General features: G+C 50.2%; 1 protein-coding gene across 1 annotated transcript in view; it reads right to left on the bottom strand.

The window, feature by feature from the left end:
* The window catches only part of IMPA2 (inositol monophosphatase 2), a 50397-nt gene extending 22673 nt beyond the window's left edge, over window positions 1–27724 (bottom strand). Inside the window, exons 1-2 of the mRNA XM_030810782.1 lie at window positions 27387–27724; window positions 9945–10078 (exon numbers count right to left, since the gene is read on the bottom strand). Of these exons, the coding sequence (XP_030666642.1) occupies window positions 9945–10078; window positions 27387–27482 (230 nt within the window). The 5' untranslated portion in view covers window positions 27483–27724. The remainder of the gene's footprint in view (window positions 1–9944; window positions 10079–27386) is intronic.
* Window positions 27725–27990: the final 266 nt, after the last annotated feature.

Raw genomic sequence — 27990 nt, 5'->3', positions numbered from 1 at the left:
ACTCCCTGCCCGCCCCTGCCCCATGTGCCCTGTGCAGGCTCCACTCCTCCATGTGGCCTGCTTGACACACTCCTGGCTAGAGGGACATGGGCTGCCTGCTCCTGCACTCTGCAGCAGGCCCTGGGCTGGCCCCTCCTTTGTAATGAGTCCCTCTGCAAACAAGGCCCCCTACAGTCCTCACTTGAGTGTGCATCTGTCCTGCTAGGAACCTGACCGAGACAATGTTCTCTCGAGATTCACCTGCACAGAAGGGAACTCCTGGTTTTCTCTACTTGCCTCTACCTCCACGAATGGCAACTCCCAGCACCCCCTGCTCAGGCCAAAAACAAGGGAAAGCACTCTTGCTCCATGCACTGTCACCCTTCCTCCTGCATCCCACCCACACACAGGTCCACACACACAGGGAAGGTGCTGTGGTCAGGTGTATTCGCAGCCCACCTTCTGCAGGCTGGTCCCTGTGGAGCTGGCTGCTGTTTACACCTTCCAAAGGCATTCTCAGGATCAAAGAAAAGACTAGATCTAAAGCATTCAGGGCAGTGCTTTTGACACTCTTGGACTGTCCCAAATTTACTAAGGGTGAGGCCTTGGGCAGGCACTAAGCAAACATCTGTTCTGTGCATGACTATGTGGCCTTGCTGAGAGGTTTTCTATCCAGTTCCTGTGCTGGGTTCACATGTGCACTAGAGAAAAAGGAGACCTGCAGAGAGTAAGAAAAAGAAAATGAGTGAAAAACAAGCCGGGTGTGGTGGCTCACGCCTGTAATCCCAGCACTGTGGGAGGCCAAGGCGGGCAGATCACCTGAGGTCAGGAGTTCAAGATCAGCCTGGCCAGCATGGTGAAACCCCGTCTCTACTAAAAATACAAAAATTAGCTGGGCATGGTGGTGGGCGCCTGTAATCCCAGCTACTTGAGAGACTGAGAGAGGAGAATTGCTTGAACCCAGGAGGTGGAGGTTGCAGTGAGCCGGAGGTTGCAGTGATCCTAACGTTGCAGTGAGCTGAGATCACGCCACTGCACTCCAGCCTGGGAGGGCGAGACTCCGTCTCAAAAAGAAAAAAAAAAGAAAAAGAAATAAAAATACCAAAATTAGCTGGGGGTGGTTGCGCACGCCTATAATCCCAGCTGCTTGGGAGTCTGAGGCAGGAGAATCGCTTGAACCCAGGACGGGAGGGATGCAGTGAGCCGAGATCATGCCATTGCACTCCAGCCTGGGCGACAAGAGTGAGACTCCATCTCAAAAAAAAAGAAAAGAAGAAAAGAAAAGAAAAGAAGGAGGGAAGGAGAGACAGAGAGACAGAAAGAAAGAAGGGAAGGAGGGAGGGAGGGAGGAAAGAAAGAAAGGAAAGAGAGAAAGAGAAAGAAAGAAAGAGAAAAGAAAAAGAAAGAAAAAGAAAAAGAAAAAGAGAAAGAGAAAGAAAGAGAATGAAAAGAAAGAAAAGAGAAAGAGAAAGAAAGAAAGAAAGAAAGAAAGAAAGAAAGAAAGAAAGAAAGAAAGAAAAGAAAGAGAAAGAAGAAGGAAGGAAGGAAGGAAGGGAGGGAGGGAGGGAGGGAGGGAGGGAGGGAGGGAGGAAGGAAGGAAGGAAGGAAGGAAGGAAGGAAGGAAGGAAATGCCCCATGTCCTGGTGTTTCGTGTATTATCCATTGTGGTCATCAGCCTCCTGGAAGCCACTTTCCCCGCACGAACCATGTGGTCTAAGATTTGGCATCAGTGAACTTTTGGATAAGACTGAGGAGACTTTAGTGTGAATGGAAAGACTGAAATGAAAACCTCTGTGACTGCTCAGCGCCTTACAGTAGCCAGTCACCACATATGGCTGCTTACATTTGAATTAAATAAAGACTTCAGTTCTTCAGTTTCATGAGCCACCTTTCAAGTGCTTGGCAGTCATGTGGGTGAGCGGCTACCACTGTGGACACAGCAGATGAGGGCCACCCCTGCAGCAACAGACAGAGCCGCTGGCAGTGCTGTCCTCCCACCGAGATGCTGAGAGGCAACAGCAGGCATCTCATGGCATTCGATGTCACTTTTTTTTTGAGACAGAGTCTCGCCCTGTCGCCTGGGCTGGAGTGCAACGGCGCGATCTCAGATCACTGCAACCTCTGCCTCCTGGGTTCAAGCGATTCTCCTGCCTCAGCCTCACGAGTAGCTGGGATTACAGGCATGCACCACACGCCTGGCTAATTTTTTTATCTTTAGTAGAGATGGGGTTTCACCATGCTGGCCAGGCTAGTCTTGAACTCCTGATCTCGTGATATACCCACCTCAGGCTCCCAAAGTGCTGGGATTGCAGGCGTGAGCTACCACACCTGGCCTGATGTCACTTTTCTATGCACGGGAGCTGCCATACACACTGTAACCACCCTGGTCCCCATCCACTGCTGGGTTATGAAGTTCATGCCTGCGATGCAGAGTCATCCAGCCCCTCCATTTTGCTGATAAATTATCTAGAAATACAACCCTGGGATACGACAAGTGCACGCATGCATCATCTCAGGCTGTGCCACCTCCTCCCCGGCCCCCTGGAGAAACCCACAAATAAGCAGGGGCTTCTGAGCCAAGAAGACCAGGTCAGGTCAAGCCAGGAGCACTGAGCAAGACACCCAAGGAATCCTCAGCTGTTCCTGGAGAGCCTGGGCAGGCTCAGTCTGCCCCTGGAGCTTTCAGCCTGGCCAGGCAAGGCAGATGAGATGCGGTGAACCCAGGCTTCTGGTTCTTCACCTACACTGCATGCCTTGCTCCTTGCAGGAACTGCCTCTCCACTCTCAGTTGTCCACATGCTTCTAGGTCAGGTGACGCACAGGCCCACCAGCCAGAGCCCCTGCTCAGGAACTGGTGCTCCCCAAACAGGTCTAGGAGGAACAAATGGTGGGTGGAAGCCGCAATGGCAGCTGGGGCGGGGGTGGAGAGGCTGTCTCCTGACAACGGCAGCACGCAGGAGACACACAGGTGATGATTCCACTTAGGGCATGACCATAAGTGCTGTCAGCACTGCCAATTTTCCTAGAAACTTCAGGCACTAAATCTGTTTTTCCATGCCTTCTGTAGCTACGTGACTTTCCTCTTCTGTAACGGCTTGCAATGACGTTTTTAAAGAAAACGCTCCACACCCTGAAAACACACATACAAGGAGCAACTGCGAAAGCTTAAACTGGGCACAAGGTTGACAAAGCAGTGAACAGATATGACTCAGGTCCAGAGGGACTAGAAATGACTCAGGCACAAAGGTAAGTTTCTAAGAAACTGAGGAGGAATGTGCAATTCTTCTCCTTTTTAAACCTGACTTCAAGTAGGAAACTGAAGTGGTGGAAAGAAAACCGCCAGTGAGCCCTGAAGGAGGAGGCAGTGTGGGTGTGCAGGCACTGACACTCCACACCCACGACAGCTCAGGCTGCAGCACCCAGACCACCCATGCGGCATGCCCACGTGCCTCCCAGGACACTCGGGAGCAGGAGCTCTGTCTGTTCATTCACCAGATGTGTGGGACACCGTTTAGGGAAGTCACCAAGCAGCTTGTTTTCCCAGCAGCAACTATTAATACAAGTTAATTTGTTAACAAAGCTTCTGCTCTGTGTAACCTTTGTTATTTATCTATTTGTTTTTAGGTTTCATTTAGTGTAACCCAGCAAGTACTTTTAGAAATCTTTTTTTTTTCTTGGAGACACGGTCTCGCTCTGTCAGCCAGGCTGGAGTGCAGTGGCACGATCATGGCTCACTGAAGCCACAAACCTCTGGGCTCAAGCAATCCTCTTGCCTCAGCCTCCTGAGCAGCTGGGACCACAGGCATGTATCAGCACACCTGACTAACTCTGCCTCACATTTTTTATGAGAATAACTCTAAGTACCCACTGAGCACTGGATGTTTTTCAGCAGCTGATCATTCATACCCTGGAGCTGTCTTCCTCGTCACCCACCTTGTGTACACCTCTGCCCATGAGCCTGCCTGCCCGCCTGCAAGGTGGCATGAGCATCCCCCTTCCCACCTGCCTCATGCTTGTGGGCAGCAGGGAACAGGCTTCTGCACTGTGTGGCTGCAGCGGTGTGAAGGCCAGCAGAGGCGTGAACTGTGCTCAGTGTTTGGTGGCACCAAAAATACTTTCCTGGTACATGGGAAGAGATGTACAATTTTTATTCACTTAAACCTGATTTTACTCATGTAGGAAGCTAATACCTGTGAGATGAAAGAGAATGTTTTACAGCTCTCTGCAGAGGGAGTGGGGAGAGTCTGCTTTGCAGACATGACTGTAGACAGATGTGTGAAATCATAAAGACCTTCCTAAAAGCCACTGGAACATCTACATAAAATCCACAATATAGGCAGGGCACGGTGGCTCACACCTGTAATCCCGGCACTTTAGAAGGCCGAGGTGGGTGGATCACTTGAGGTCAGGAGTTCAAGACCAGACTGGCCAACATGGTGAAACCCCGTCTCTACTAAAAATACGAAAATTACCCAGACATAGTGGTGCATGCCTGTAGTCCCAGATACTTGGAAGGCTGAGACAGGAGAATCGCTTGAACCCGGGAGGCGGAGGTTGCAGTGAGCAGAGATTGCACCACTGCACTCCAGTCTGGGCTACAGAGCAAGACTCCATCTCAAAAAACAAAAAACAAAACAAAAAACCCACAATATAAATAGGAAAAAAAAATGCACATGACTAAATTTAGGGAAAAAAAGAACATTCTGTATGTCTATCCAACAGACAAGATGAAAATAGCAACTGGATTAAGGCTAAAAGTTTGGTGACAAGTTATTATAGAATATTATATCCTACTGCATAACTTAACCACTTTTCTTTTTTAAAAAATAGTTTTAACAAACCCTCCTTACAATTTTGACAGCTAAGTGCCTTTAAACCCCTTCTTTCTTTTTTTTTTTCTGGCTACTTAGTCTGTTTAGTCTGTGACAAGAAGGTCAGGATCATCCCTGCTGTCCGCAAAGGAGATGATTTATGATACTCTGTCCCCATCTTCACAAGCCACCGCCCAGTGGGAAAGCAGCTGGATGTCAATGTCCAGCTGGTGGTGGCTAGGAGCATGTTTTTCCCATGTCAAGGACTCTGTTTGATGTTTTACTTGACTCATGCATTCAACAGACACTGCTCTGTGCTGGGCACTGCAGGGCAGCAGGTTACATGGCGGCTCTGGAGCAGGGCTGGGAAGACAGCTAAAAACACTAGACCCTTGAGCTGCTGGCCTCATCTCTGGGCCTAGGCCAACCCAGAGAAGCTCCAACACGCTGCAACACGGAAGGGACAAGGACGGGGTTTCTATCACTATAGTTCGGGGATGCTACTGAATCTTTTCCAAGTAGCTACACTTGTATCTCACTCAAAATCATCATCTGAAAACAGGTTTAGGCATTTCACAAAGCCAGGGCATGGCAGGAGACAGCTAATGTGGCCAAGGCCAACAGCACACTCCAAAGATCCAACCTATAAAACTATAAAGACCCAGCCTTACCATGCTGGTTTGCTTTTTTTTTTGAGATGGAGTCTCACTGAGATGCCCAGGCTGGAGTGCAATGGCGCAATCTCAGCTCACTGCAACCTCCACTTCCCAGGTTCAAGCAATGCTCCTGTCACAACCTTCCAAGTAGCTGGGACTACAGGCATGTGCCACCATGGCCCAGCTGATTTGTTTTCGTATTTTTAGTAGCGACGGGATTGCACCATATTGGCCAAGCTGGCCTTGAACTCCTGATCTCAAGCTATCCACCCACCTCAGCCTCTGAAAGTGCTGGGATTACAGGTGTGAGCCTCTGCCCCCAGCCCTGGTTTGCTTTTTGTCATGTTACGAGTTAAATGCTGGGACTTCAGGGATGACCATGGTCAGGTCCCTCATTCACAGGTGAGGAGTTCGAGGCCCTAAGTGGTGAGATTTGCCAAAGCTGCTAGGGCCAGTGACAGAAGCAAATTTATTTATTTTTTTTTTTATTTTTTATTTTTTGAGACAGAGTTTTGCTCTTGTTCCCCAGGCTGGAGTGCAGTGGTGTGATCTCAGCTCACTGTAACCTCCACCTCCCAGGTTCAAGCGATTCTCCTGCCTCAGCCTCCTGAGTAGCTGGGATTACAGGCACACACTACCATGCCCAGCTAATTTTTTGTATTTTTAGTAGAGATGGGGGTTCACCATGTTGGCCAGGCTGGTCTCGAACTCCTGACCTCAGGTGATCTACCCGCCTCGGCCTCCCAAAGTGCAGGGATTACAGGTGTCAACCACCATGCCCAGCCTATTTATTTTTTTGTTTTGAGGCAGGGTCTCACTCTGTTGCCCAGGCTGCAGTGCAGTGGGGTTTTTCATAGCGGCTGCATCAATTTACATTCTCACCAACAGTCTGCAAGGGTTCCTTTTAATCTACATTTTTTTTTTTTTTTTGAGACAAGGTCTTGCTCTGTCACCCAGGCTAGACTGCAGTGGCAGCATCACAGCTCGACCTCCAGGACTCAAGTGAGCCTCCCACCTCAGCCTTCCAAGTAGCTGGGAGCATAAGCGTGCACCAGCATGCCCAGCTAATTTTTTAACGTTTTTATAGAGATGGGGATTCACCATGTTGCCCAGGCTGGTCTCAAACTCCTGGGCTCAAGCAATCCTCTGACCTTGGCCTCCCGAAGTACTAGTATTACAGGCATGAGCCACTGCACCCCACCAGAAGGAAGTTTTGAACCTTATCATTCTTTGATTCAGTCTATACCTGTCTTCCAGGTCAAGAACCAAACCTTTGGATTTCATGGATGAGTGAAATAAAATAATAAAACTGGGGAGCCTGTATCAGGTTTTTAAAAAAATGTTATTAAGTCTATCTTTAATATCATTTCATGAAAGACTAAAATCAAGGAAAGCGAAAAGCTCAGAATAAAAGTCTTTCCTAAAGGAGGATGAGAGGCAACTTCATATTAAATATATTGTTTAAGGGATATATTTAAATACTTTGAAAGCAGAAAAAAATCACAATATCCTATTTTACAATATGTATACAATTTTCTCTCATCACAAACTTATCAACTTTTCTATGATCTAAAATACAATTAAATCCCCAAGATTTACTTTCCTCTTAATCTTAGTCATTGGCAAAAAAAACTCACTTCACATAAATATGTTGAAAAACAACTTCATTTGATCTCAATTTTTGAGGCACACTGAGCAGGGAAGAGAACAGCCGCTTTTACCGTGTCCGCAGATTCACCCTCAGAGCTAGGGAAGAGGGGGGTGACACACAGACTGGGGCTGACCGTGGTGCAGCCACAGTTCACTGGCTTGTGGCCTAGAGCTTGGGAACCCCAGCTTTCAATCACTGATTCCTGGACAGGTGTGTGGGTCTGACCCTACCAGGGGGCCTTTTCAGAGATGGAGGCTGGTGTTTGCCCCGGGCACGCTCCCAGGTGAGCCTGCCTCACCCTACCTATAATCCCCTGCTCTGCGTCACGGTTTTCCAAAGGAGCTCTGGAGCCTGGCGGTCCCTGGCAACCCTAAGGCCTCAAGGGTGGAGGGAGGTACCTGTGCTCACCCCATAATACATTAACTTTCACCTTGTGTACACAACAGCGAGTATCTAAATTTACCTTTTACAAATGGAACCAACTGCACACATTAACCCAACAGTGGGTTGCGTGCAATCTCAGAGTGCAGTTTGTCCAAGTGACCTGACTGAAACACATCACAGCCCCAATAACTTCACTGTGCCTGATCCTGCATCTCTTCCAAGCCTTTACCAGACCCCACACAGATGAGCCAGCCCTCCCATGCCACGGCCACATGGATCATCATCACAGAAACCTCTAGGCCAATATGGTTAATAAAGGACCTGGAAACAGCCAGTTTGTTACTGTAGCATGCTTCCTCTCAAAGAATCCACATGATAAATTCTTTTGATATTGCCCTTTGATTAAAATCAGGTTTATTTATTTTTCAAGACAGAGTCTTGCTCTGTCACACAGGCTGGAGTGCAGTGGTGCGATCTCAGCTCACTGCAACCTCCGCCTCCCGGGTTCAAGCAATTCTCCTGCCTCAGCCTCCCGAGTAGCTGGGATTACAGGCCCACACCACCACACCCGGCTAATATTTGTATTCTTAGTAGGGATGAGGTTTCGCCACGTTGTTCAGGCTGGTCTCAAACTCCTCACTCATGATCCACCCGCCTCAGCCTCCCAAAGTGCTGGGATTACAGGTGTGAGCCACCCTAAAATTAGGTTTCAAAAGGCTTTTTAAAAATCACGAACACTGGGGCCAGGCGCGGTGGCTCACACCTGTAATCCCAGCACTTTGGGAGGCCGAGGCGGGTGGATCATGAGGTCAGGAGATCGAGACCATCCTGACTAACAAGGTGAAACCCCGTCTCTACTAAAAATACAAAAAATTAGCTGGGCGTGGTGGTGGGCGCCTGTAGTCCCAGCTACTCGGGAGGCTGAGGCAGGAGAATGGCGTGAACCTGGGAGGCAGAGCTTGCAGTGAGCCAAGATTGCCCCACTGCACTCCAGCCTGGGCGACAGAGCGAGACTCCATCTCAAAAAAAAAAGAAAAATCACAAACACTTTACATCCTATAACCATTGTAACCAATGCTTGGGTTCCTGACCTCAAGCAAAGTAAGGAAATAGGAAGTAAGAGAAGCTTAAACTCAAAGGTTGTCAACAAAACAAACGTGAGCCACTGGCAAACAAATTCAGAGGGAGAGCTGGTAACCTTGAGATAACCTAACAAGTTAGAAGGAAACGACGGGAAAAAAAAGAAGGTAAGTGTTTTAACACTTGCTTGTTCTTACATTTATATTATCATTCACAGGAAAAAAGAAAAAAAAAAAGAGCCAGGTGGAGTGGCTCCTGTAATCCCAGCTACTCAGGAGGCTGAAGCAGAGGATCACTTGAACCCAGGAGTCCAAGGCTGCAGTGAGCTATGATCATGCCACTGCACTCCAGCCTGGGCAACAGAGCAAGACCCTATCTCTTAAAAAATATATAAAAATAAATGTAAAGAAAAGTATTTTAAGCCTACCATGTGCTGAATGGACACTGAGGGAGATTACCATCTACATTTCTGCCACCTAAGTCCATATAAACCTGGAACCTGACAGTTATAACACCCTACAGCCGGAAATCCAATAACTGGTATTCCAGTTTTAGGAATCCAACATCTTTAAAAGATTCTACATAATGAAGAAAAAAGATCCCTTGCATGGTCTTCAGCATTTGCACTGCAGAACTCCAGAGGTGAGAGAGGGGCCTTAGAGCCCCCCAGAGTTAAAGAAGATGTCTCAATCTGGGGTTCATGGCTCCCTTAAAAAGCTATGCAAAATGCTGTGTAAATATTTTAATTTTTCTGAACAAAAGATTAATAGCTAGCATCAAATACTCAAAGGGTGACCCCAAAAAGGTCAAGAGGTGCTCATACAGGCCTCTTGTGGGGACAGCTCTGGCCCCCCGGCTGTGGCAGCCATTCCCACTGTGCCCTCTGGCCTGGGCGAGGGGGCGTGTATCACTAAGCACTGGTGGTGGGCCGGGGGCCCCACGTGGCTGCCAGTGCCACTTGGCATCCCATCCTCCTGGGAAAGTTGCCCGGGCAGCTGAACAGGCACAGGCCACCAGGGGACATCACCACTCCAGGCTTCTTAGGGTGGGTCACACTTCTAGTGGGTCCTCCCAGAAATAACAAATGGTTTAGTACAGGGGTGCAAGGAGCTTTTCCTGAGCATGTGTTGTAAAAAGAGCTGCTTCAATATTCACAAGAGGATGCATTGACATGATGGTTGTTAAGATGACAGTAAAAAGAATGAAAACAGGGCTGAGTTTGCTTACTAAGTAACTGACAAATTGCAGGTTAGGCTGCGTGGCTTAGGGCTTCACATCTGGCCACATCAACAAATGGCAGAGCCCCCTGACCCTGGCAGACCCTGCATTCTCTATGAGTGTGGCCAGGGTTACTGGGGGTGTTTCCCAGACGAGTACACCTACCTGTGTGAAGGAAACCTCTCTCGCAACTCAGAAATAATTAAATCTTCCACAAGGTGATCCGTTTCTGTCACAAGATCTGCAGCTGATGTTTTTGTTGAGACACGTTTTTCCTCGGTAAGGGCTTTTCTGATGATCTGAAATAAAAGTACGGGATTTGGGTTAAACATGCAAACATCCTCCTCCCAGGCAAAGGAATTATCCACTCCTTTGAGTCCCCTCTGTATTCAGCCTGCCATGGGGAGGGGACAGCAGGTGTGGCTCTGTGGGTCACCGACTACTTGCATCATTGATCTCAGGGCTAATATCACAGCCTAGGCTCTCTGGCTTTCCAGTGGGCCTTAATGACTCCACCATTATTCTTTTACAAGAATAATTATTTCTCCATTACTTGAAATTATTTTGAGATTATTTTGTCGTACCTGTGAAACAATTTCTCTTCGAGTAAAAGAAAAACACAGGGGTTTTGAAAACAGCATGAAACTTCCTCTGTAAGAACTGCCCAAAACAAGATCATATTACACATCTGTGCCCCGTATAATCCCATGAATTCAAATTTAGGAGATTTCAGTGTAAAGTAAAAGCTTATTTTCCCTAATTCACTTTATTCCATGAAATGGGATATGCCCTCGAATCTGATTGTAAATGTTCCCACTGAGAAACCCGGGAGAGCTAAACTGTGTTTCAGGAACCATGGCCAGCTCTCACTGCGCTCTGGGCTGGAGCAGCATCAGCTGTCTCAGAGTTCATGCAAGGATCCACAGGGCTGAGTTCCGACACAGGCTCCGCAGCTGTGCAAGCTGCCAACACACTGGTCTAAACCCATCACAGCTAAACATAGGAGCAAGGACTGGGATGGTCCCAAGAACCCCAGGAAAACCCAAACAGGAAGGGATAAAAAGTGGCTCATCAGTCCCTGGACAATTCCAGAGGGACCAGTTCTGATCCAGCCCAGGCCTTTCTTCTCCTTTTTGTTTTGTTTGGTTTTACAGACTGGGTCTCTCTGTCACCCAAGCCGAAGTGTGGTGTCACAATCACAGCTCACAGTAACCTCAAACCCCAGGGCTCAAGTGATCCTCCCACCTCAGCCTTCCCAGTAGCTAGGACTACAGGCACATGGCACTGCACCCAGCTAATTTTTTATTTTTTGAAGAGACAGGGTCTTGCTATGTTAGCCAGGCAGGTCTCAAACTCCTGGGCTCAAGTGATCCTCCCACCGCTGCCTCCAAAAGTGCTAGGACAGCAGGCGTAAGCCACCGCGTCCAGCTCTTGCCCATTTCTGTCTGTCTTAACAACCTGGTGTCTCCCTCATCAGGATGACAAAGTCAGGGCACCTAAAAACGAACTCAGAGCCTTCTTCCAAAACTAGCTACAACCCAAAATCCTGTATTTCTCTCAAAAGGACCATCAATTGGCCAGGTACCCAGACGTGACATCCATCACGTCTTCTGATAAGCACACACCAAGGACCTGCTCATGCCAGGCCCTGTGCTGCCAGAAGAAGCACACGGGGAATTCTACAGAACAGGCAGAAGCCCCCGAAACTCGGCCTCCCACATGCTCCACCCCACACAAGGCTGCCTGCTCTTCTCACTGCCTGCATCACAGAGCTGGCCCACCCTGCACTGAGCCGAGGCAGTTTTTGTTTTAATCTTGGTTGCAAAAATAACAGATATATGTTATAGAAAATTCAGAATGTGATAGGTCATACCAAAAAAAGCATACAGTGTCCACATAGCCATGTCCACTGGGTAGCCATAACTCCAGGACTTCATATTCCTATGACAGCCTCCAGCTCCCACCGCTCAGGCCCTGCCTCTGGCCAGGGTTTCCCAGTTCCTGCTCATTGCCACCAGGTCAATTTTCTCAAATCACCAATTTGCACACAGCACTCTCAACAAATCAAGCTCCACAGGCCTTGTCTGTGAATCTCACACTCTTCACATGTGGCTCCCGTAGCACCTGCCCATGGTCCAGGGCCCTCAACCCTGAGCTGGCCAGACAGGCCTTCAGCACAAAGCTTGTCTCATGTATGGCCATGGTGATTCCTGGTATGTGTGTGTCTCTGTTGTGTACCTGTGTGTGTTCATGGGGTATGGGGGGAGTCAGGGTGTGTGTCTCTGTGTGTATTTCTGGGTGTGTGTGTGTTGCTGTGATGTGAGAGGATGCAGGGTGTCTGTATGTCTGTCTCTGGGTGTGTGTGTATCGGTGTGGTGTGGGAAGATGCAGGGTATGTGTGTCTCTGTGTGTATCTCTGGGTGTGTATGGATTTCTGGGTATGTGGGTGTGGTGGTGTGGTGTGGGGAGTGTGTGCATACAGCTGGGGTGAGAAAGGCAGCCTAACCAGGGGACACAGCCCCAAAGAGGATATGGCAACAGAGCCTCTGGGATCTCGAGGAAGGGCAGACTGTGCTGCACAAGTCTGACTGGGGTCTGAGAGCTGCATTTCTGGCAAGCTCTATGGTGACCCTGATGCAGGGGTGCTCACTTCAGTAGCATGGAGCTAGAGCAGGTTCTCAAACCCCCATGTGAAGAGAGCCACTAGGAGACCAGGATGTTCCACCTCAGCAGGCGGGATGGGCAGGTGGTGGTGGGTTTTGAACCCAGGACCACCACCTGAGAAGACAGTGGCTTTACTTCATGCTTGTGGCATCCCCACATGGGGAGCAGCCGTAAAGCTACCTGCAAGGGTGGATGGTATTCCACCCGTCCACCCTTGCAGCCTCTACGCAGCAGGTGGATGGGGAATTTTCAGACACCAATTACATCACATCACTTTACTGCAGAAAATGATCCAATGGCTTCCCGCTGCTCACAGAACACATCCCAAATCCCAGGGCCCTTGGGAAATTCCAAATCCCAAATCCCAGGGCCAGCCCTTCACAGCTCACCTGGCAGGTCAGCCCCAAGTTGCTCTCCTGCTGTGCTCTGGGGTTTTCTCACTGATCCTAACCAAATGTTTCTGCCCCAAGGACTTCCTGTTTTCTGATCCTTCTACAACTTATCGTATCCCATCTGAAACCATCCTTCCTGTCAGTTTTGTTTTTGACTGTCTCTCCCAGGCAGGAGCTCGGAGGGCAGAGCTCTTTCTGCTTCCGTTCATCCTTCCTGTCTGTTTTGTTGTTGACTGTCTCTCCCAGGCAGAGGCTTCTGAGGGCAGAGCTCTTTCTGCTTCCCTTCTGTACCCCTAGCATCAGGAATGCTCCCTGGCATTCAGCAAATACACATACAGCAGGTACACAGAGTTCTTTGAAAGAATGAATAAAACACACATTGGACTGCTTGAATAGACTGTAACATTTTTCCAAACTGGAACACTAGTGTCTATGTGAGTGCTGACCACCCAGGTCCTTCTGTCTGGCTGTTTTTCTGGTTGCCCTGTTGAAAAGATCCAGTGCTTCCATCCATAAGTCGCACCTCCTGGAGCTAGACCAGATCTGCTTCCTGCACTCAGACCCACTCTCCCAGCACAGCCAGATGCACTTCCTAAAACACTCATGGTGACCATGCGTCTCCCCAGCAGAGCACTTGGTGGCGCCCTGTCACTATGTGGATAAAGTCAAAACCCCTGAAGGGAGCACACAATAGCTTCCAGATTTGCCCTTGTAGCAGAGGCCATTTGACCCCAAACGTCCAGTCTCCCCTTCTTCCTTTTAGGAACAGAACCCCCAAGTTGGAGCAAGCACAGGGCTGCCTTGTAATCTGCACGCCATGCAGATACGTGCGGCCTCAGCACCAAGTTCTGCCCCAGAGAATGGGACTGGAAGCAAGACCTGCAACTTCCAAGTCACATCCTCAAAAGGATACTGCCTTGCACTTCCTCGTGTCCCATTCCCCCTTGCCACAGGCTACAAAGTAGGTGTGGTGCTAGCCATGCAGGAAGAGAACACCTCGGAGCAATGAGGGAGGACAAAGCTGGGTCCCTGGGTGAGCACGGAATCATTAACCCTGGAGTCTCCTGATGGAACCGCCTCAGCCAGCCCACTGTCCTCCTCCTTTATGACTCAGTTCAAATATCACCTTCCACATGAGGAACCTCCAGCTTCTGCGGGCAGAGGGGCACTCACCCGACTGTGACCACAGCACTTACACAAGCCACCAACTGGCACCCACAGCACTTATCACTCCATGTGTCTGCTCAACCAGCTGGAAGGAACCCTACCCTCTCTGTCTCTGTCCACCTCCAACAGGCCATGGTGCACCCTGCATGGGGGCTCCTCATGGGGGTCTCCAGGAACACCTGCTGAGTGAATGCATAGAGTCCTTGACTGCTGCACACTGAGCTCACAGTTAACTAAATGCTAGAAGACTTTGTAATATGTCCTTTTGTGTCACCTTATCTAAGCTCACTGGTATTTATACACTCAGTTTTCCACATTCAAAACATACACAGCTGTGTGTGTGGAGGAGGCGGGTGCTGGGGGCCCTTGGGGCAGCTTGGGGAATGCTGCAATCTGGGTGTGTCCGCCAGGAAAACAGGGCCGAGTCATGGGTTACAGAGCGGGAAGAGTGGATTCAGAGACAGGATGCTGTGTTGTGTTATGCGCCGTTGTTATTTTTTTCTTGAGACGGTCTCTCTCTGTTGCCCCAGATGGAGTGCAGTAGCACAATCTTGGCTCACTGTAGTCTTGACCTCCTGAACTCAAGCAATCCTCCCGCCTCAGCCTCCCCAGTAGCTGCAACTACGAGCATACGCCACCACGCCTGGATCATTTTTATTTTTATTTTGTAGAGGTGAGGTCTCATGATATTGCCAAGGCTGGTCTCAAACTCCGGGCCTCAAGTGATCCTCCCGCCTCAGCCTCCCAAAGTGCTGGGATTAAAACGTGAGCCACTACACCCAGCCTTCATAATCTTTTAAAATATTAACTGTTTTCTGCTTTTATTAATATTTATTATTGCAGTTTCTCTGATGACTTTCTTTGTTAGTGTGTCACAAGGAAGGCCATGGGGCTCGAACATGCCTGTACCACCTACCTACAGGTGACCCTGTGGCCAGCCTCTCCCACTAGACCTGGCCTCACAATCGGGCTGTCTTGCGTCAGGTGTGCAAGGCCCTTCACACCCAGCCAGGGCAGCATGCCCCATGCCAGGCTCAAGCCCCCTCAAGTGTCCTCCCTCTTGTACCTCCATGTCTTTCTTTGGACACAATCCCTTGTGCCTGCAATGACATCCCTGGCCACCTCCTGCCTGTCTGTGCTCTCAGCCTCCATCTACTCCAGCACAGCTCCTCCAGGAGGTCGCCCATGTGGCCGTCCGCCCAGTGCCCTGGCTGAGGCCCCTCTTCCTGGGTCAGCTACTGCACAGCCCACTGTACTTGGTCACTGCCCTGTCCCCTCCACTGGGCCATGCACTCCTCCAGGTTGGGAGCTCTGCATTTCATCCCAATAGCTCCAAGAACTACCCTCACCCCGGGCAAGGTGCTGATGCCAGCAACATGCACCCATATGCACCAGATGGGGCTCCATCAGGTGTACTCGGGGCCTTGCACACATGGGGGCTGCGCCAGCTAGCTTCCTTCAGTCACCAACAGACAATGACACTAAGCTAACCTAAAAAAGTCAGAAGCCTTGTCCTGTAGCTCTTCATGAAGAAGATGTGTATGAAAAATTCCCTTCCAGGATATAATTCTTGTTTTCAGCAGTTTCATAATATCAGTGGGAGTAGAGAGGGATAAAGTACACTCCAGAATCAGACAGCTCTAAATTCAAATTCTATACGGGTTCTCATGGCCTTCATTTCCTCTTTTGTAATAACAGTATATCTAACACATTGGGTTGTTTTAGGAATCACACGAGGTATTGTATGAAAAGGTCTTGGTCCACAAACTTATTTACACACAGAACCTCACCAGTATCAGTTGTGAGAACATTTATCTGAGAAAATCTAATGACTTTCTCAGCTAATTTTTGTATTTTTACAAAAAATAAGAACGTACTGTACATACAATGTACAAGTTGCAAATAGGATGCTAAAATACTAGGTTAAAAAATGTTTAATTCACAAATTGTCCTATGCTAAGAGAAAAGGTGAGGAAAAGTGCTGTATTTCTAAAATCAGTAAGCGAGACTCAAACAGCCCTGCCCTTTAGCCAGGATCACACCCACAGGGCGAGGGAGCACGTGGGGTTGCCAGGTTAAGTTCCCACTGAACCCCTTTACCACGGCTATTTTCCCTCAGTCTTAGAGATTTTAAACTCTCACTCCACCAGCAATGAGTTAGGTATCCTGGTTTTTAATTAATGTTTTTCAGCTACTCGCTAACTAAGCATGCACTTCACAGACCCCCCTGGCTCGGGTCTCTCCTTCCAGTAGCATTCTGTTAATGTATAACGTATGAAATATAGGCCTGAAGTCACTGAAGCCTGAATTTCAAATCTAAAAGGAAAGGTCACCATCAACTCCAGCTTCAGAGACATCCTAGGCTAACATATTCATGGAGACGTCCAAATATCTTTCCTGTCTCACCCCATCTTGTTCTTGTGCTCCTGTCCCCATCCGACCTTTATGCCAGTAACTGCAGGGCAGCTGGCATGTGCTCTGGAACCCAGGCCCTGTACATCATCCAAAGAGCAGCACGCTGGAGCCTTGCCAGAGTGCGGTTTCAATAGGAGATGTGTCTTTCCCTCTGTCAGGTCAGGAAGATGTGGCCACTGGAGGTGTGCACCTGACAACACGCCCCATGTTTATGCTTCCAGATTTACTGCAACACAAGTGAATGTGTTGTGATGGTTAATTTTATGTGTCAACTTGACTGAGCTATGGGGAGCGCAGATACTTGGTCAAACATTGTTCTGGGCTAGGCGTGGTGGCTCATGCCTGTAATCCCAGCACTGGGAGGCCGAGGCAGGCAGATCACCTGAGGTCAGGAGTTCGAGACCAGCCTGGCCAACATGGGGAAACTCTGTCTCTACTAAAAATACAAAAATTAGCTGGGTGTGCTGGCACACGCCTATAATCCCAGCTACTCAGGGGGCTGAGGTAGGAGAATCTCTTGAGCCCAGGAGGTGGAGGTTGCGGTGAGCCAAGATTATGCCACTGCACTCCATCCTGGGAGACAGAGCAAGGCTCCATCTCAAAAAAAAAAACAAATTGTTCTGGTTGTTTCTGCAAGGGCATCAGCATCTGAATCAGGAAAGTAGATCCCCCTCCTTCCTGTGGGCAGGCCTTGTCCAATCAGCTGAGGGCCCAAACAGAATGAAAAGGCTGACCCTCCCCCAAGTAAAAGGGGGTTCTCAGCAAATGGCCTTGGGACTCTGTCCACATGAACAACTCTTCCTGCCCTATGGCCTTCGAACTGGAACATCAGCTGTCTCTCCCGGTCTCCAGCTGCCAGCCCACCCTGCAGACTGGACCCACCCACCTCCTGCCTGTCCTGTTTCTCTGAAGAACCTGACACGTGACAATCAATAAAACCTAACAGTTCATCAAGTACCCAGGTAATAACATGCCTATCACATGGTGTCATGTGGCACATGTGGTCAGCAGTTCACAGCTGTTGATGCATCACAAATCTCTGTACAACCTCAACCCTGGGAGGAAGAGGAGAAGCTGGTCCAAGCAGACGTGGCTCCCAGGCCAGCCCACCTCAGGCTCTCGAATCCTCAATGCCTCCTTTAGTCTCGTGGCTATATTTCCCCTCACCTTGATCGCTAGTCGCCCTCCGCCCTGACAAGGCACTGGCACCTTCCATACCAATGCCAGCAGCCACCCGTCACCCACATCCAAGCTGCATTCCGTGTTGCAGGGCCCGTGGCCTGTGGCCCCTGCCTCCTCTCGTGGCTTTCCTCCTATCTCCCCACCATTCTGCGGCTCATCTCCCTCCTACCATTCCTTGAAAGTGGGTGTTTGCAAGCCCTCAGACCTGCCTTCAGCAGCTGAGCTTCCTGGAGACGGCCTCCACCTCACCCCCTGCCCAGCTCCACGGCCTGAGCTCAAGTTTACAGAGCGCTTCCTCCGCCCCGTGCTGTTCTGAGCAGTTCACATGTACATTTGTTCCACACAGTAACTCTGAGGACAGCAAAAATTATTCTCCATGTTAAAGATGAGGAAACAGAGGCACAAAGAAATGGAGAAAGTTGCCCAAGGCCCTGCAGCTGTAAGGTACAGGGAAGGGGTTCCCAGCACCACAGTCCAAGTCCACCATTGCTAAACACAGCTGACCCCACGGCTGAAGCCATCACAATTGATTACTTCCTAATCCCTCTCCAGCTCACATTTCTCTCAAAAGCAATGACAGCCAGCCAGCTGCATAAGCCAGAAACCCAGAAGTCCTTTATTCCTGTCTCCCTCAATGTACGACTCATCATCAAGTCCACCCCAACTCACAGCCCCCAAGGGCCACACCCCATCAGTTCGAGCAGGACACCCACCTGCAACTCTGCCCTCCACACAGGGCCCCCAAGTCCTGACCTCTCCCACCTCAAATTTCAGCCAAAGTGCATTTCTTGCAGGTCCTTGGTGCTGTGTTCTCTTTTGCCCCTTCTGCTTTTCATCTTCTCTATTGGCCCCAACCCCTCCTCTTCTCTCTCCCCTTCCCAAGCCCATCACCTAACTTTCCTAGCTGACTCCTGCTTTTCTTTCTAAAGACACACTCAGCTGTGACTTCTTCCAGGAAGCTGTCCACATCCCAGGCGCTGGGATGGCCCCCCAGTCCCCCTGCACACTGCAGTGACTGGCCAGGTCTGCACCTCCTCCATCTCTCACATGAGAGGTGAGCCCAGGGGCAGGGCGCCAGTCTGCAGAAGGCCTCCTGCAGCGTTCACGGCAGGCTAGGGCAGAGCTGGGACAGTGAACACAGGATCCTGAGACTGGCTCAGCCTAGAGACCAAGGACTTCCCTCACCTCCCACAGAAGAGAGAAGACGCAAACCAGGCTCCAGGCTCCTGTCTCCATTGGGCCCAGGAGGAGGCCAGGAGAGAGGGAGGGGCCTAGACTCCAGAACTCCCCTCTCCTTCTCAATGTCTCAGCTCCCCATGCCTTTGAGCTCCTGCCTTCCTCCACCCCTAAAGCTCGGGGAGGGGGCCTGTATCTCACTAGCAGCCTCTCCATCCTCTGGCTGAGTGATTTCACCCACCCTCCTGCCCCAAACTCCAAAGACAGTAATCTCCCCTGGGCAGCGCTTCATTTGGGTGAGCAAGTGACAATCTCAGGGCCACAGAGTCCAGGACTCATTCTCCCCGTGGGGATGAGCCCTCTACCAGCCTCTCCTTAAGGGGGCACAGGTGGGACCTCACTGGCAGCCTGGAGTGCCAAGGGCTGGGATGAGGCTGCCCAGAGGCAACGGCAGTGGCTTCTGCCCTCCCCCTTCTCAGACAGCTTTTGTTAGCAAAACGGGTAGGAAATGATAGGGACCTCTCAGACAGGGTCAGGAGCAGTGGGCCTTGGACCCTTGGAGACCATGTGCCGACCCCCACCCCACCACAGGGACAGCTGCTACTCTGTGCCTGCCAGCTGCTGTCTCACAGGAATTCTGTGTCTGCTGATGTTTGAAATGTTGGCGAGCTTTCGAATTTCTCATGTAGGCTGACCCCAACCTGCAGAGCTAAGCAAACACCAGAGGCGTGGACCAGGCGAGGCAGGAGGTGGAGGCCATCACCACCGCCTCCTCTCCCCCTCCTGCCTCCTCTTCCTCCAGCGACAGGTGCGCTCAGCCCAGGCAGGAAGAGGGGGGAAGCCTTTTCTGGAGAAATGAACCACTTCAGAAATGACCTCCACAAACTGGCATTTGTGAGGCTCCCAAGGAGGAAAATGGGAGCCTGACCTGGGCTCATCCGACAGCAAAGCCCATCAGTGGCCAAGCCTGCTCTCCTCCTGTCGGGGACAGGGCCCTAAATACCATCTCCAGGGACATGACTTCCACACTGCATCTCTGCCGTCAGCTTGGGTGCAAATCCAACATCTCCACTTAGTGAAACCCCGTCTCTACAACAAATTAAAAAATACATATTATCCAGGCATGGTGACACATGCCTATAGTCCCAGCTACTCAGGAGGCTGAGGTGGGAGAATCACTTGAGCCCAGGAGGTAGAAGCTGTGATTGCACCACTGCATTCCAGCCAGGGAAACAAAGTGATACCCTGTCTCAAAAAAATAAAATAAGAAATCTACTGGCAATTCGAGCTTAACCTGCGCAGAAGAGAACACTCGACTCCCAGCTCCAAACCTGTTCCTCCTGCAGTTTTGCCATCTTGGGAAGTGGCAAATCCATTCAACCAGTTTTTTAGGCCTAAACCCTTGAAGTCATCCTTGGCTCCTCTCTTTCTCTCACACCCCACATCCAACTCAGAGGCAAACCCTGTCACCGCAGCCTTCCAAGTAAATCTTCTTCACCACCTTCTTCACTGCACCCCAGTCAAATCCACCCTCATTTCTCACGTGGCTTCCTATCAGATACCTGATTCTGGTCCCCCTAGTGTCCCACACAAGACCTCATGCGGCAGCCAGGGTGGTCCCCTATATAGAGTCCTATAAAGCCCCACACAAGACTCTGCCCCAAACCTCCCCTCACACTCAGAGTAAAAAAGCTAAAGCCCTTTCCTGAGTTGTTCAATGATTCTTTGTTGGATGAATAAATTTAAAATCAATGTGTTATTACCATCATTTTAAAAGCAAATAATACCTTTTTTTTTTTTTTTGAGACGGAGTCTCGCTCTGTCGCCCAGGCTGGAGTGCAGTGGCGTAATCTCGGCTCACTGCAAGCTCCGCCTCCCGGGTTCAAGCCATTCTCCTGCCTCAGCCTCCCAAGTAGCTGGGACTACAGGCGCCCACCACCACGCCCGGCTAATTTTTTGTATTTTTAGTAGAGACGGGGTTTCACCGTGTTAGCCAGGATGGTCTCGATCTCCTGACCTCATGATCCGCCCGCCTCGGCCTCCCAAAGTGCTAGGATTACAGGCGTGAGCCACCGAGCCCGGCCCAAATAATATCAAAGAAGCCAATAAACAGCTGGGCACAGTGGCTCACGCCTGTAATCCCAGCACTTTGGGAGGCCAAGGTGGGTGGATCACATGAGGTCAGGAGTTCGAGACCGGCCTGGCCAACATGGTGAAACCCCATCTCTACTAAAAATACAAAAATTAGCCAGGCGTGGTGGCACATGCCTGTGATTCTAGCTACTCAGGAGGCTGAGGCAGGAGAACTGCTTGAGCCCGGGAGGCGGAGGTTGCAGTGAGCTGAGATCGCACCACTGCACTCCAACCTGGGCGACAGAGCAAGACTGTCTCAAAAAAAAAAAAAAAAAAGCCAATAAACATGTGCATTTAAGTTCACTAATTATCTAAGAAATGCAAATTAAAACTACAATAAAATACCACCTCAAGCCCATCAGAATCGCTACAATATAAAAGACAGACCATACCACATGTTGTGGAAGACGTGGGGAAATGGGAACCCTCACACACTGCAGGGTGGAGTGTAACCTGGTACATCCTCTTTAGAGAACTACTTGGCAGAATTTACATTCCCAATGACACAGCGATTCTACTCCTACTATTAATAAATCCCCAACAGAAATGCATACATAATCAAAAGACATGTGCAAGAAAGTTCACAGCAACATTATCCGTATTAACTCCAAACTGGACATTATCCAGTTTGCTCAAGAGTTGAATGAGGCCAGGCGCAGTGGCTCGTGCCTGTAATCCCAGCACTTTGGGAGGCCAAGGCGGGTGGACCACTTGAGGTCAGGAGTTCTAGATCAGCCTGGCCAATATGGTGAAACCCCGTCTCTACTAAAAAATACAAAAATTAGCCAGGCATGGTGGCGCATGCCTGTAGACCCAGCTATTCAGGAGGCTGAGGCAGGAGAATCGCTTGAACCCAGGAGGCGGAGGTTTTGGTGAGCCAAGATTACGCCACTGCACTCCAGCCTGAGCGAGAGAGCTAGATGTCTTCTCAAAAAATAAAAATAAATAATAAATAAAACAGTTGAATGAATAGTGATGTACTCACGTGATAAAATACCATGCAGCGGAAGTTCCCATAGTGCCACTCCAGACTAGCAGCATCTATGTCAGCTGGGAATGTTAGAAATGCATATTCTGGTGCCCACTCCAGACCTAGTGAATGAGAAACCCTGCGGTGGGACCCCATTTGCCTTAATAAGCCCTCTTGGGCTTCCAACACAGCCAAAGCTGGAGAAGCACTGCTCCACAGCAACGACCCAAGGAGTGTGACCACACCAAGGAGATCATGAAAAATCCTGCTGGGAAGATGGATGACTCACAATAGGTACACAGAAAACTAGACAAAGGCAAAGCAAAACAAAACGTTCTTTAACTTTAACGAAAATACAAGTTGCATTAGAAAGAAAGGAATACACTGCTGGGCTGAACCATGAGTTACATCTGCATGGCCATCTGAACATGGACATGGAAGCCCACGGAACCACACGGGCAGGGCCGCTACACGGCGTAACACAGAATAATTCTGTCAACAATGAACAACTCAAGAAAGCATGACAGAAGCACATTACTTAGAAATGGGTGTAACTCTCAGAAAATTGAGAACAGGGACTCTGGACACAGGACGAGGGGTGGGGAGCGCGGGCCAGGTGCTGCTGTTCTTCATCATGTGCTTTCAGTGTTACTTCACTCATTAAATTCCTGGTGTGAATAACCAACAAAAAGGAAAATCACAAATCAAAACAACACTGTGTTGGTAAAGCCAGATGGACAAGTGGGGACACGGGTCCAGAGCCCACCAATGTGCCTTCTGCCTGAAAAGCCACAGGTAGACAGAAGAGTATTCATATTCCAAGGACCCACTGTGTGGAGGGCACACCACCAGGCAAGGATAAATAAAGCTGTGAGGACTGCCAGCTCAGCAGGACCAGGTGGGGCACTGGAAAGACAGGGAAGGCCACCTGAGAAGCGGTCCGTGAAGGAAGGGGCTCAGGACCTGGGCTCTGGAGACAGGGAATGGTTTGCATACTCCATAGGCCAGAAGAAAGGCAAGAAAATGCAACGTGTGTTTTGCAAACACCAAGCAGAGTGACCAGATCTGGCCGAACAAGGGGACAACAGGCCCACTTCGCAAGGCCGAGTCTCGGGAAGCATAACCTGCAAGGGTGTGCAAGGCCAACAAGAGAAGGGGGGAAGTCTGCGGTCCTGAGGTCAGTGCTAGGTTTTTCTTTTTCTGCTTTGTCCTGAGATTTTGTTACAAGTAAACAGAGATGAATTTCCTGTGAAGCTAATGACCCTTAAGCATCAAGGCCCCCACTTGCCTGCAAGGGACCCTAACAAAGTGTTCACAAAGCCGTACACAAACCCCTTTTGTAATGGGCAAAAGTCAGCTGTTCTGACTGTAGATCTAACCTTGTGCCTTTCCACTTAAACTGTCCCTCCATCAGACTTTGCATCACGTGGCACTGGCGTGGATACAGCCAGTGTGGGCTAAAGGTAAGCTGAGGAGATGAACTAACTTTGCTTCATTCAACAGGGTTTGCAGTCACATTTCTCTCTAAGTTACTGAGAGCCATCCAGTGTAGAAAGGGCTTCCAGACATATTCCCCTGTCCATCACACCGACCCACCTGGCATGGTGACAAAAACATACAGGACCAGAGGAGCACGTGAGGTGGACACAGGCACCAGCACTGAAAATGTGTGGATCACAAAAATAAACCAGATTTCCACTGCACAGAGCCAGAAGCAAGTCTGTGAAAAACAGACTCACTTACAACTAATGTATAAAAAAACTCATAGAAGGTTCTCAATTTGATGACATCCTAAAAATTTATATGGCCAATTGTTACCAGTAACAAGCTTGAAGCCTAAATTTTCTAAATTGTCAGTAATAAATTTCAATCAGCCAAGCAACAGGAAACGCTGAATGTATCTTTCTATTCTCCCCATATAAAATATTACAAAATCATTGTCATTCAAAAGATGCAAACGGTATGAAGCCAGAAAAAGGGCAAAAAGCATTACAGAAGTATGAGAAGCAGTGAAAGAATTGTTATTTTTGTGTATTTCGTGATATTTGCAGTATTTCTTAGCATCTTAGAAACTTACAGATGTGATTGTTCTTATTCTAAGTAACTTCTATATCTAAGTTTGAATTTGTAATTTTGTATTTTCTCTTTTTTTTTTTTTTTGAGACAGTTTCACCCTTATCACCCAGGCTGGAGTGCAGTGGTGCAATCTAGGCTTACCATTGCATCCTCCACATCCCAGGTTCTACAGATTCTCCTGCCTCAGCCTCCTTAGTAGCAGGGATTACAGGCGTGTGCCACCACACTTGACTGATTTTTTTATTTTTTTTTTTTGAGACAGCGGCTTGCTCTGTCGCCCAGGCTGGAGTGCAGTGGCGCGATCTCCGCTCACTGCAAACTCTGCCTCCCGGGTTCACGCCATTCTCCTGCCTCGGCCTCCCGAGTAGCTGGGACTACAGGCGCCCGCCACCACGCCCAGCTAATTTTTTGTATTTTTAGTAGAGACGAGGTTTCACCATGTTAGCCAGGATGGTCTTGATCTCCTGACCTTGTGATCTGCCCACCTTGGCCTCCCAAAGTGCTGGGATTACAGGCGTGAGCCACCGCACCAGGCCACAATTTTTGTATTTTTAGTAGAGATGGGGTTTCACTATGTTGGTCTCAAACTCCTGACCTCAGGTGATCCACAAGCCTCAGCCTCCCAAAGTGCTGGGATTACAGGCTTGAGCCACCACGCCTGGCAAATTTTGTATTTTCTTAAATTGTCCCCTAAATTGTCTAAGTTTCTGGCCCAACAGAAGCCGGTTCAACTCCACAGGGGGATTTGAAAGGCAGAGCTTTCTACAATACTTCTGTTCACACATCACACAAAAGATGACAATCATCCACATCAGTGAATACTGTCATCTGTACTTGGGGTGGAGCTGTGGTCACTCCCTCCCCAAAAGCCCAACGGCCAGGAAGGAGGCTCCCATTACAGTGTGGGTGGCTGGAACTAGGAGGGCAGGGATGATCCCCAGGGTCACGGAAGGAAGAGTGGCACAGAAGCATGGAGGGGGCAGGTGAGGGAATTGGGAGCCTGGGACAGGGAAGCCTGCCAGGATTGGGGCAGAGGGGAAATGGAAGCAGCTTCTCCAGGGCCACCTTGAGCGGAACCAGTGTCTAAGAGAGAAAGGACAGTGAAACTTTATCTCTTGGAAGGTCTCTCCTTCGGCTCCCTCACCTTTCAGCATCTAGAACCCAGACTCCATCTCAGGGGCAGCTGAGAGCAGCGAACAACAGAGCGGTAGAATGCTGGGTGCTGGTGAAGGGTGGGCATCTGGGGCCCCTGAGACTTTGCCAACATGCTCTTCACTAAGGAGAACTCCAAAAGGATCACCACTCACGACCTTTACACCCTGAACCAGGTCATCTGGCTAAAGGATATGTTTTCTCCAGTCAGCCCCCGATTGCATTAGAAGACAATCTGTCCCTCTTTACACAGGTTCCGATGACCTTGTGTGGCTTCTGTTTGTCCCAGCAGCAGACCTTCAGGCCATTCCCTCAGCACTGCCCGGCAAGCAGGAAGCATCAGCATAATGCCTGAGGGGGAGCCCCGGCGGCCCGGGCTTCCTGACCAGACTCCTAATGGCAGCATCTTTATTTCAACCCTCTCCAGCGTTTAAAAAAAGCTTTTTTTGTTGTTGGCAAGTTGCAAAGACATAAAATATCTCTTAAAAGTCATAGGAGCCTTAGAACTGTTCCAGCTCTCTTGCAAGCTCTTTATGCACATTTGTTAAATAATAACGTAAAATTTTAAAATCTTCTGTTTCTTCAAGGATCTAAATTTGAAAACCACAGAAACTCCTAACTTAGCTCGCCAGCGTTTACACAGCAATGTCTGAATCCTAAGCTGGCTTTTCACTGCCTCAAGGAAGAAAAGTTTTACGGTAGAACCTAAAAGTTCCTAAATATCTGGCTGATGCTTGCTCTGGAAGGAAAGCTGGGAGGCAGGGAAGGATGGAAGGAGAACCCGTGTTCCATGCACACAGCAGATCTGCTTTCCAGGAAGAACGCTTGCACTGAAGCTACAAGCTTCATCTGCCTTGCAGGAAGGTTTCCTACAGGAGGGAAAGGTCAAAGAGGGTGGAGTTTCACGACACTCTTTTAAATTCATTCATTCTTTACAGTCCGAGGCTTGGGTCCTTAAAATCACAAAGGGAAGGAAGGCCCTTCAACAAAAAAATGTGTCTACTTGGTATTGCAGATTAATTTTTAAACAGGATTAGAGAATTTGCACCAAGGTAAAGCACTATCCACTTTATGACGACTCACTTCAAATTTAAGATTGGTAACAGTCCGATTTTAACATCTAGGGAAACTGGTAGAGCATTTTCGGACTGTCAGACCTCAAAAAAGAAAACAAATGGTGTTTGAATATAAAAGGCCAATCTGCCCTCAGCACACCTCCTGTCTCTCAAATCCCCGAAAACAATCACTTTTTTTTTTTTTTTTTGAGACGGAGTTTCGCTCTTGTTGCCCAGGCTGGTGTGCAATGGCGCGATCTCAGCTCACTGCAACCTCCGCCTCCCGGGTTCAAGTGATTCTCCTGCCTCAGCCTCCCAAATAGCTGGAACTAAGGCACGCGCCACCATGCCCAGCTAATTTTGTATTTTCAGTAGAGACGAGGTTTCACCATGTTGGCCAGGCTGGTCTCGAACTCCTGACCTCAAGTGGTCCACCTGCCTCCGCCTCCCAAAGTGCTGGGATTACAGGCGTGAGCCACTGCGCCCGGCCCACAATCACATCCTAAGAGGCAAACATGGAGTAAGCCATCTTACAGTCCTGGGAGAACCAACACTCGCTTGCCTACCAGTACTGTCGGTGTGTCAGGCACTGCTGAAGGTACTGAGGAAAGTGGAAGGAACAATCACAAAAATAAAAAAGAGAAGAGAGGAACTGCACTCCATTTTAAACCCTGCTCGCTGGTTTTCGGTAGCTCTGCGGCTCGGTTTTCATCCTTCCGAGCAGTGTAACAAGTTCCTCCTGAACTCTGAGTCCGTGCCCGTCGCGGAGCGCAGCCACTTTCAGGCTGTGGGTCAGAGTAAGTTTGGGTTGAGGACGCTGCAGCCAGGACAATCAAATGGCAGCCCAGCCAGATGCCCACGCGGCCGGGGCTTAGCCCCGGGCTTCCTACCGCGAGCTGAATCCATTCATAGGTCCTTAAAAACCAACAGCCCTGTACGCTAGCCCTGGAAAGATTTCCACATTCTGACCACTCACTCAAATGCAAAGGTCACGTTAGCCGCTCAACTCCAAAGCAGAGGGGCTCGCCGCCAGGGCTCCGGGGGCTGGAGAAGGGCGCGGGAGGTGTGTCCAGGACACCAGCACAAAGGCTCCTTTCACCGCTCCGCGCCCCGCGCCCTCGGGTGCGGACCCCGGGCGCCCGTCCGCTGCGCGCTAGGACCCCGCCATTCTAGGCGGCTCCCAAGGCCCACGCCTTGGAGTTCCGAGCCCAGCCGCGGCGCTCACCTGTCCTGCCCGCAGAGCCAGCTGCACGGCCGCCTGGAAGCACTCCTCCCAGGGGCCGGCCGCCGGCGCCGCCTGGTCCTCGCCGCTCGGCTTCATCGCGGCCTCGCCGGGCCCCTCCACCTCCAGCCCCCCTCGGCGGGACTCCGGCTCCCACCGGATCCCGCCGTCTCGCCGCCAGGCTCCACACTCCCTGTGCCTGCTCCCGCAGCTCTGCGCCTAGTCCACCGCCCGTCCCACACCTGCGCTGGCGGGAAGGGCAGCCAGCGGGCCGCGGGAGCCGCGCGTCCTGCTTTCCGCTCCCCGCCCTCCGCCCCGCCCCGTGCCGAGCCCAGCCCAGCCCGGCTCCCTGCCCCGCTCCCCGCCCAGCTCCCTGCTCCCGCGCCCAGGCCCGCTCTGCACTCCCCACCCCGCCCCTCGCAGAGCCCGGCCCACCCCATTCCCCCCTCTTCCCCGCCCCTTGACGCTCCCGGCCCCGCCCCGCACCCGTTGCTGTTCCTGGCCTTGTCCCGCGCCGTGCCCGGCCTCGTCCCGCGCGGTGCCCGGCCCCGTCCTGCACCGCTCCTCCCGCTCCCGGCTGCGCCCCATACCTGGCCCCGCCCCTCTG

This window comes from Nomascus leucogenys, chromosome 4, assembly GCF_006542625.1.
Source record: "Nomascus leucogenys isolate Asia chromosome 4, Asia_NLE_v1, whole genome shotgun sequence".
Taxonomy (NCBI): Eukaryota; Metazoa; Chordata; class Mammalia; order Primates; family Hylobatidae; genus Nomascus; species Nomascus leucogenys.
The sequence above is the reverse complement of the archived record's forward strand: the minus strand, read 5'-3'. Positions and strand labels throughout refer to the sequence as shown.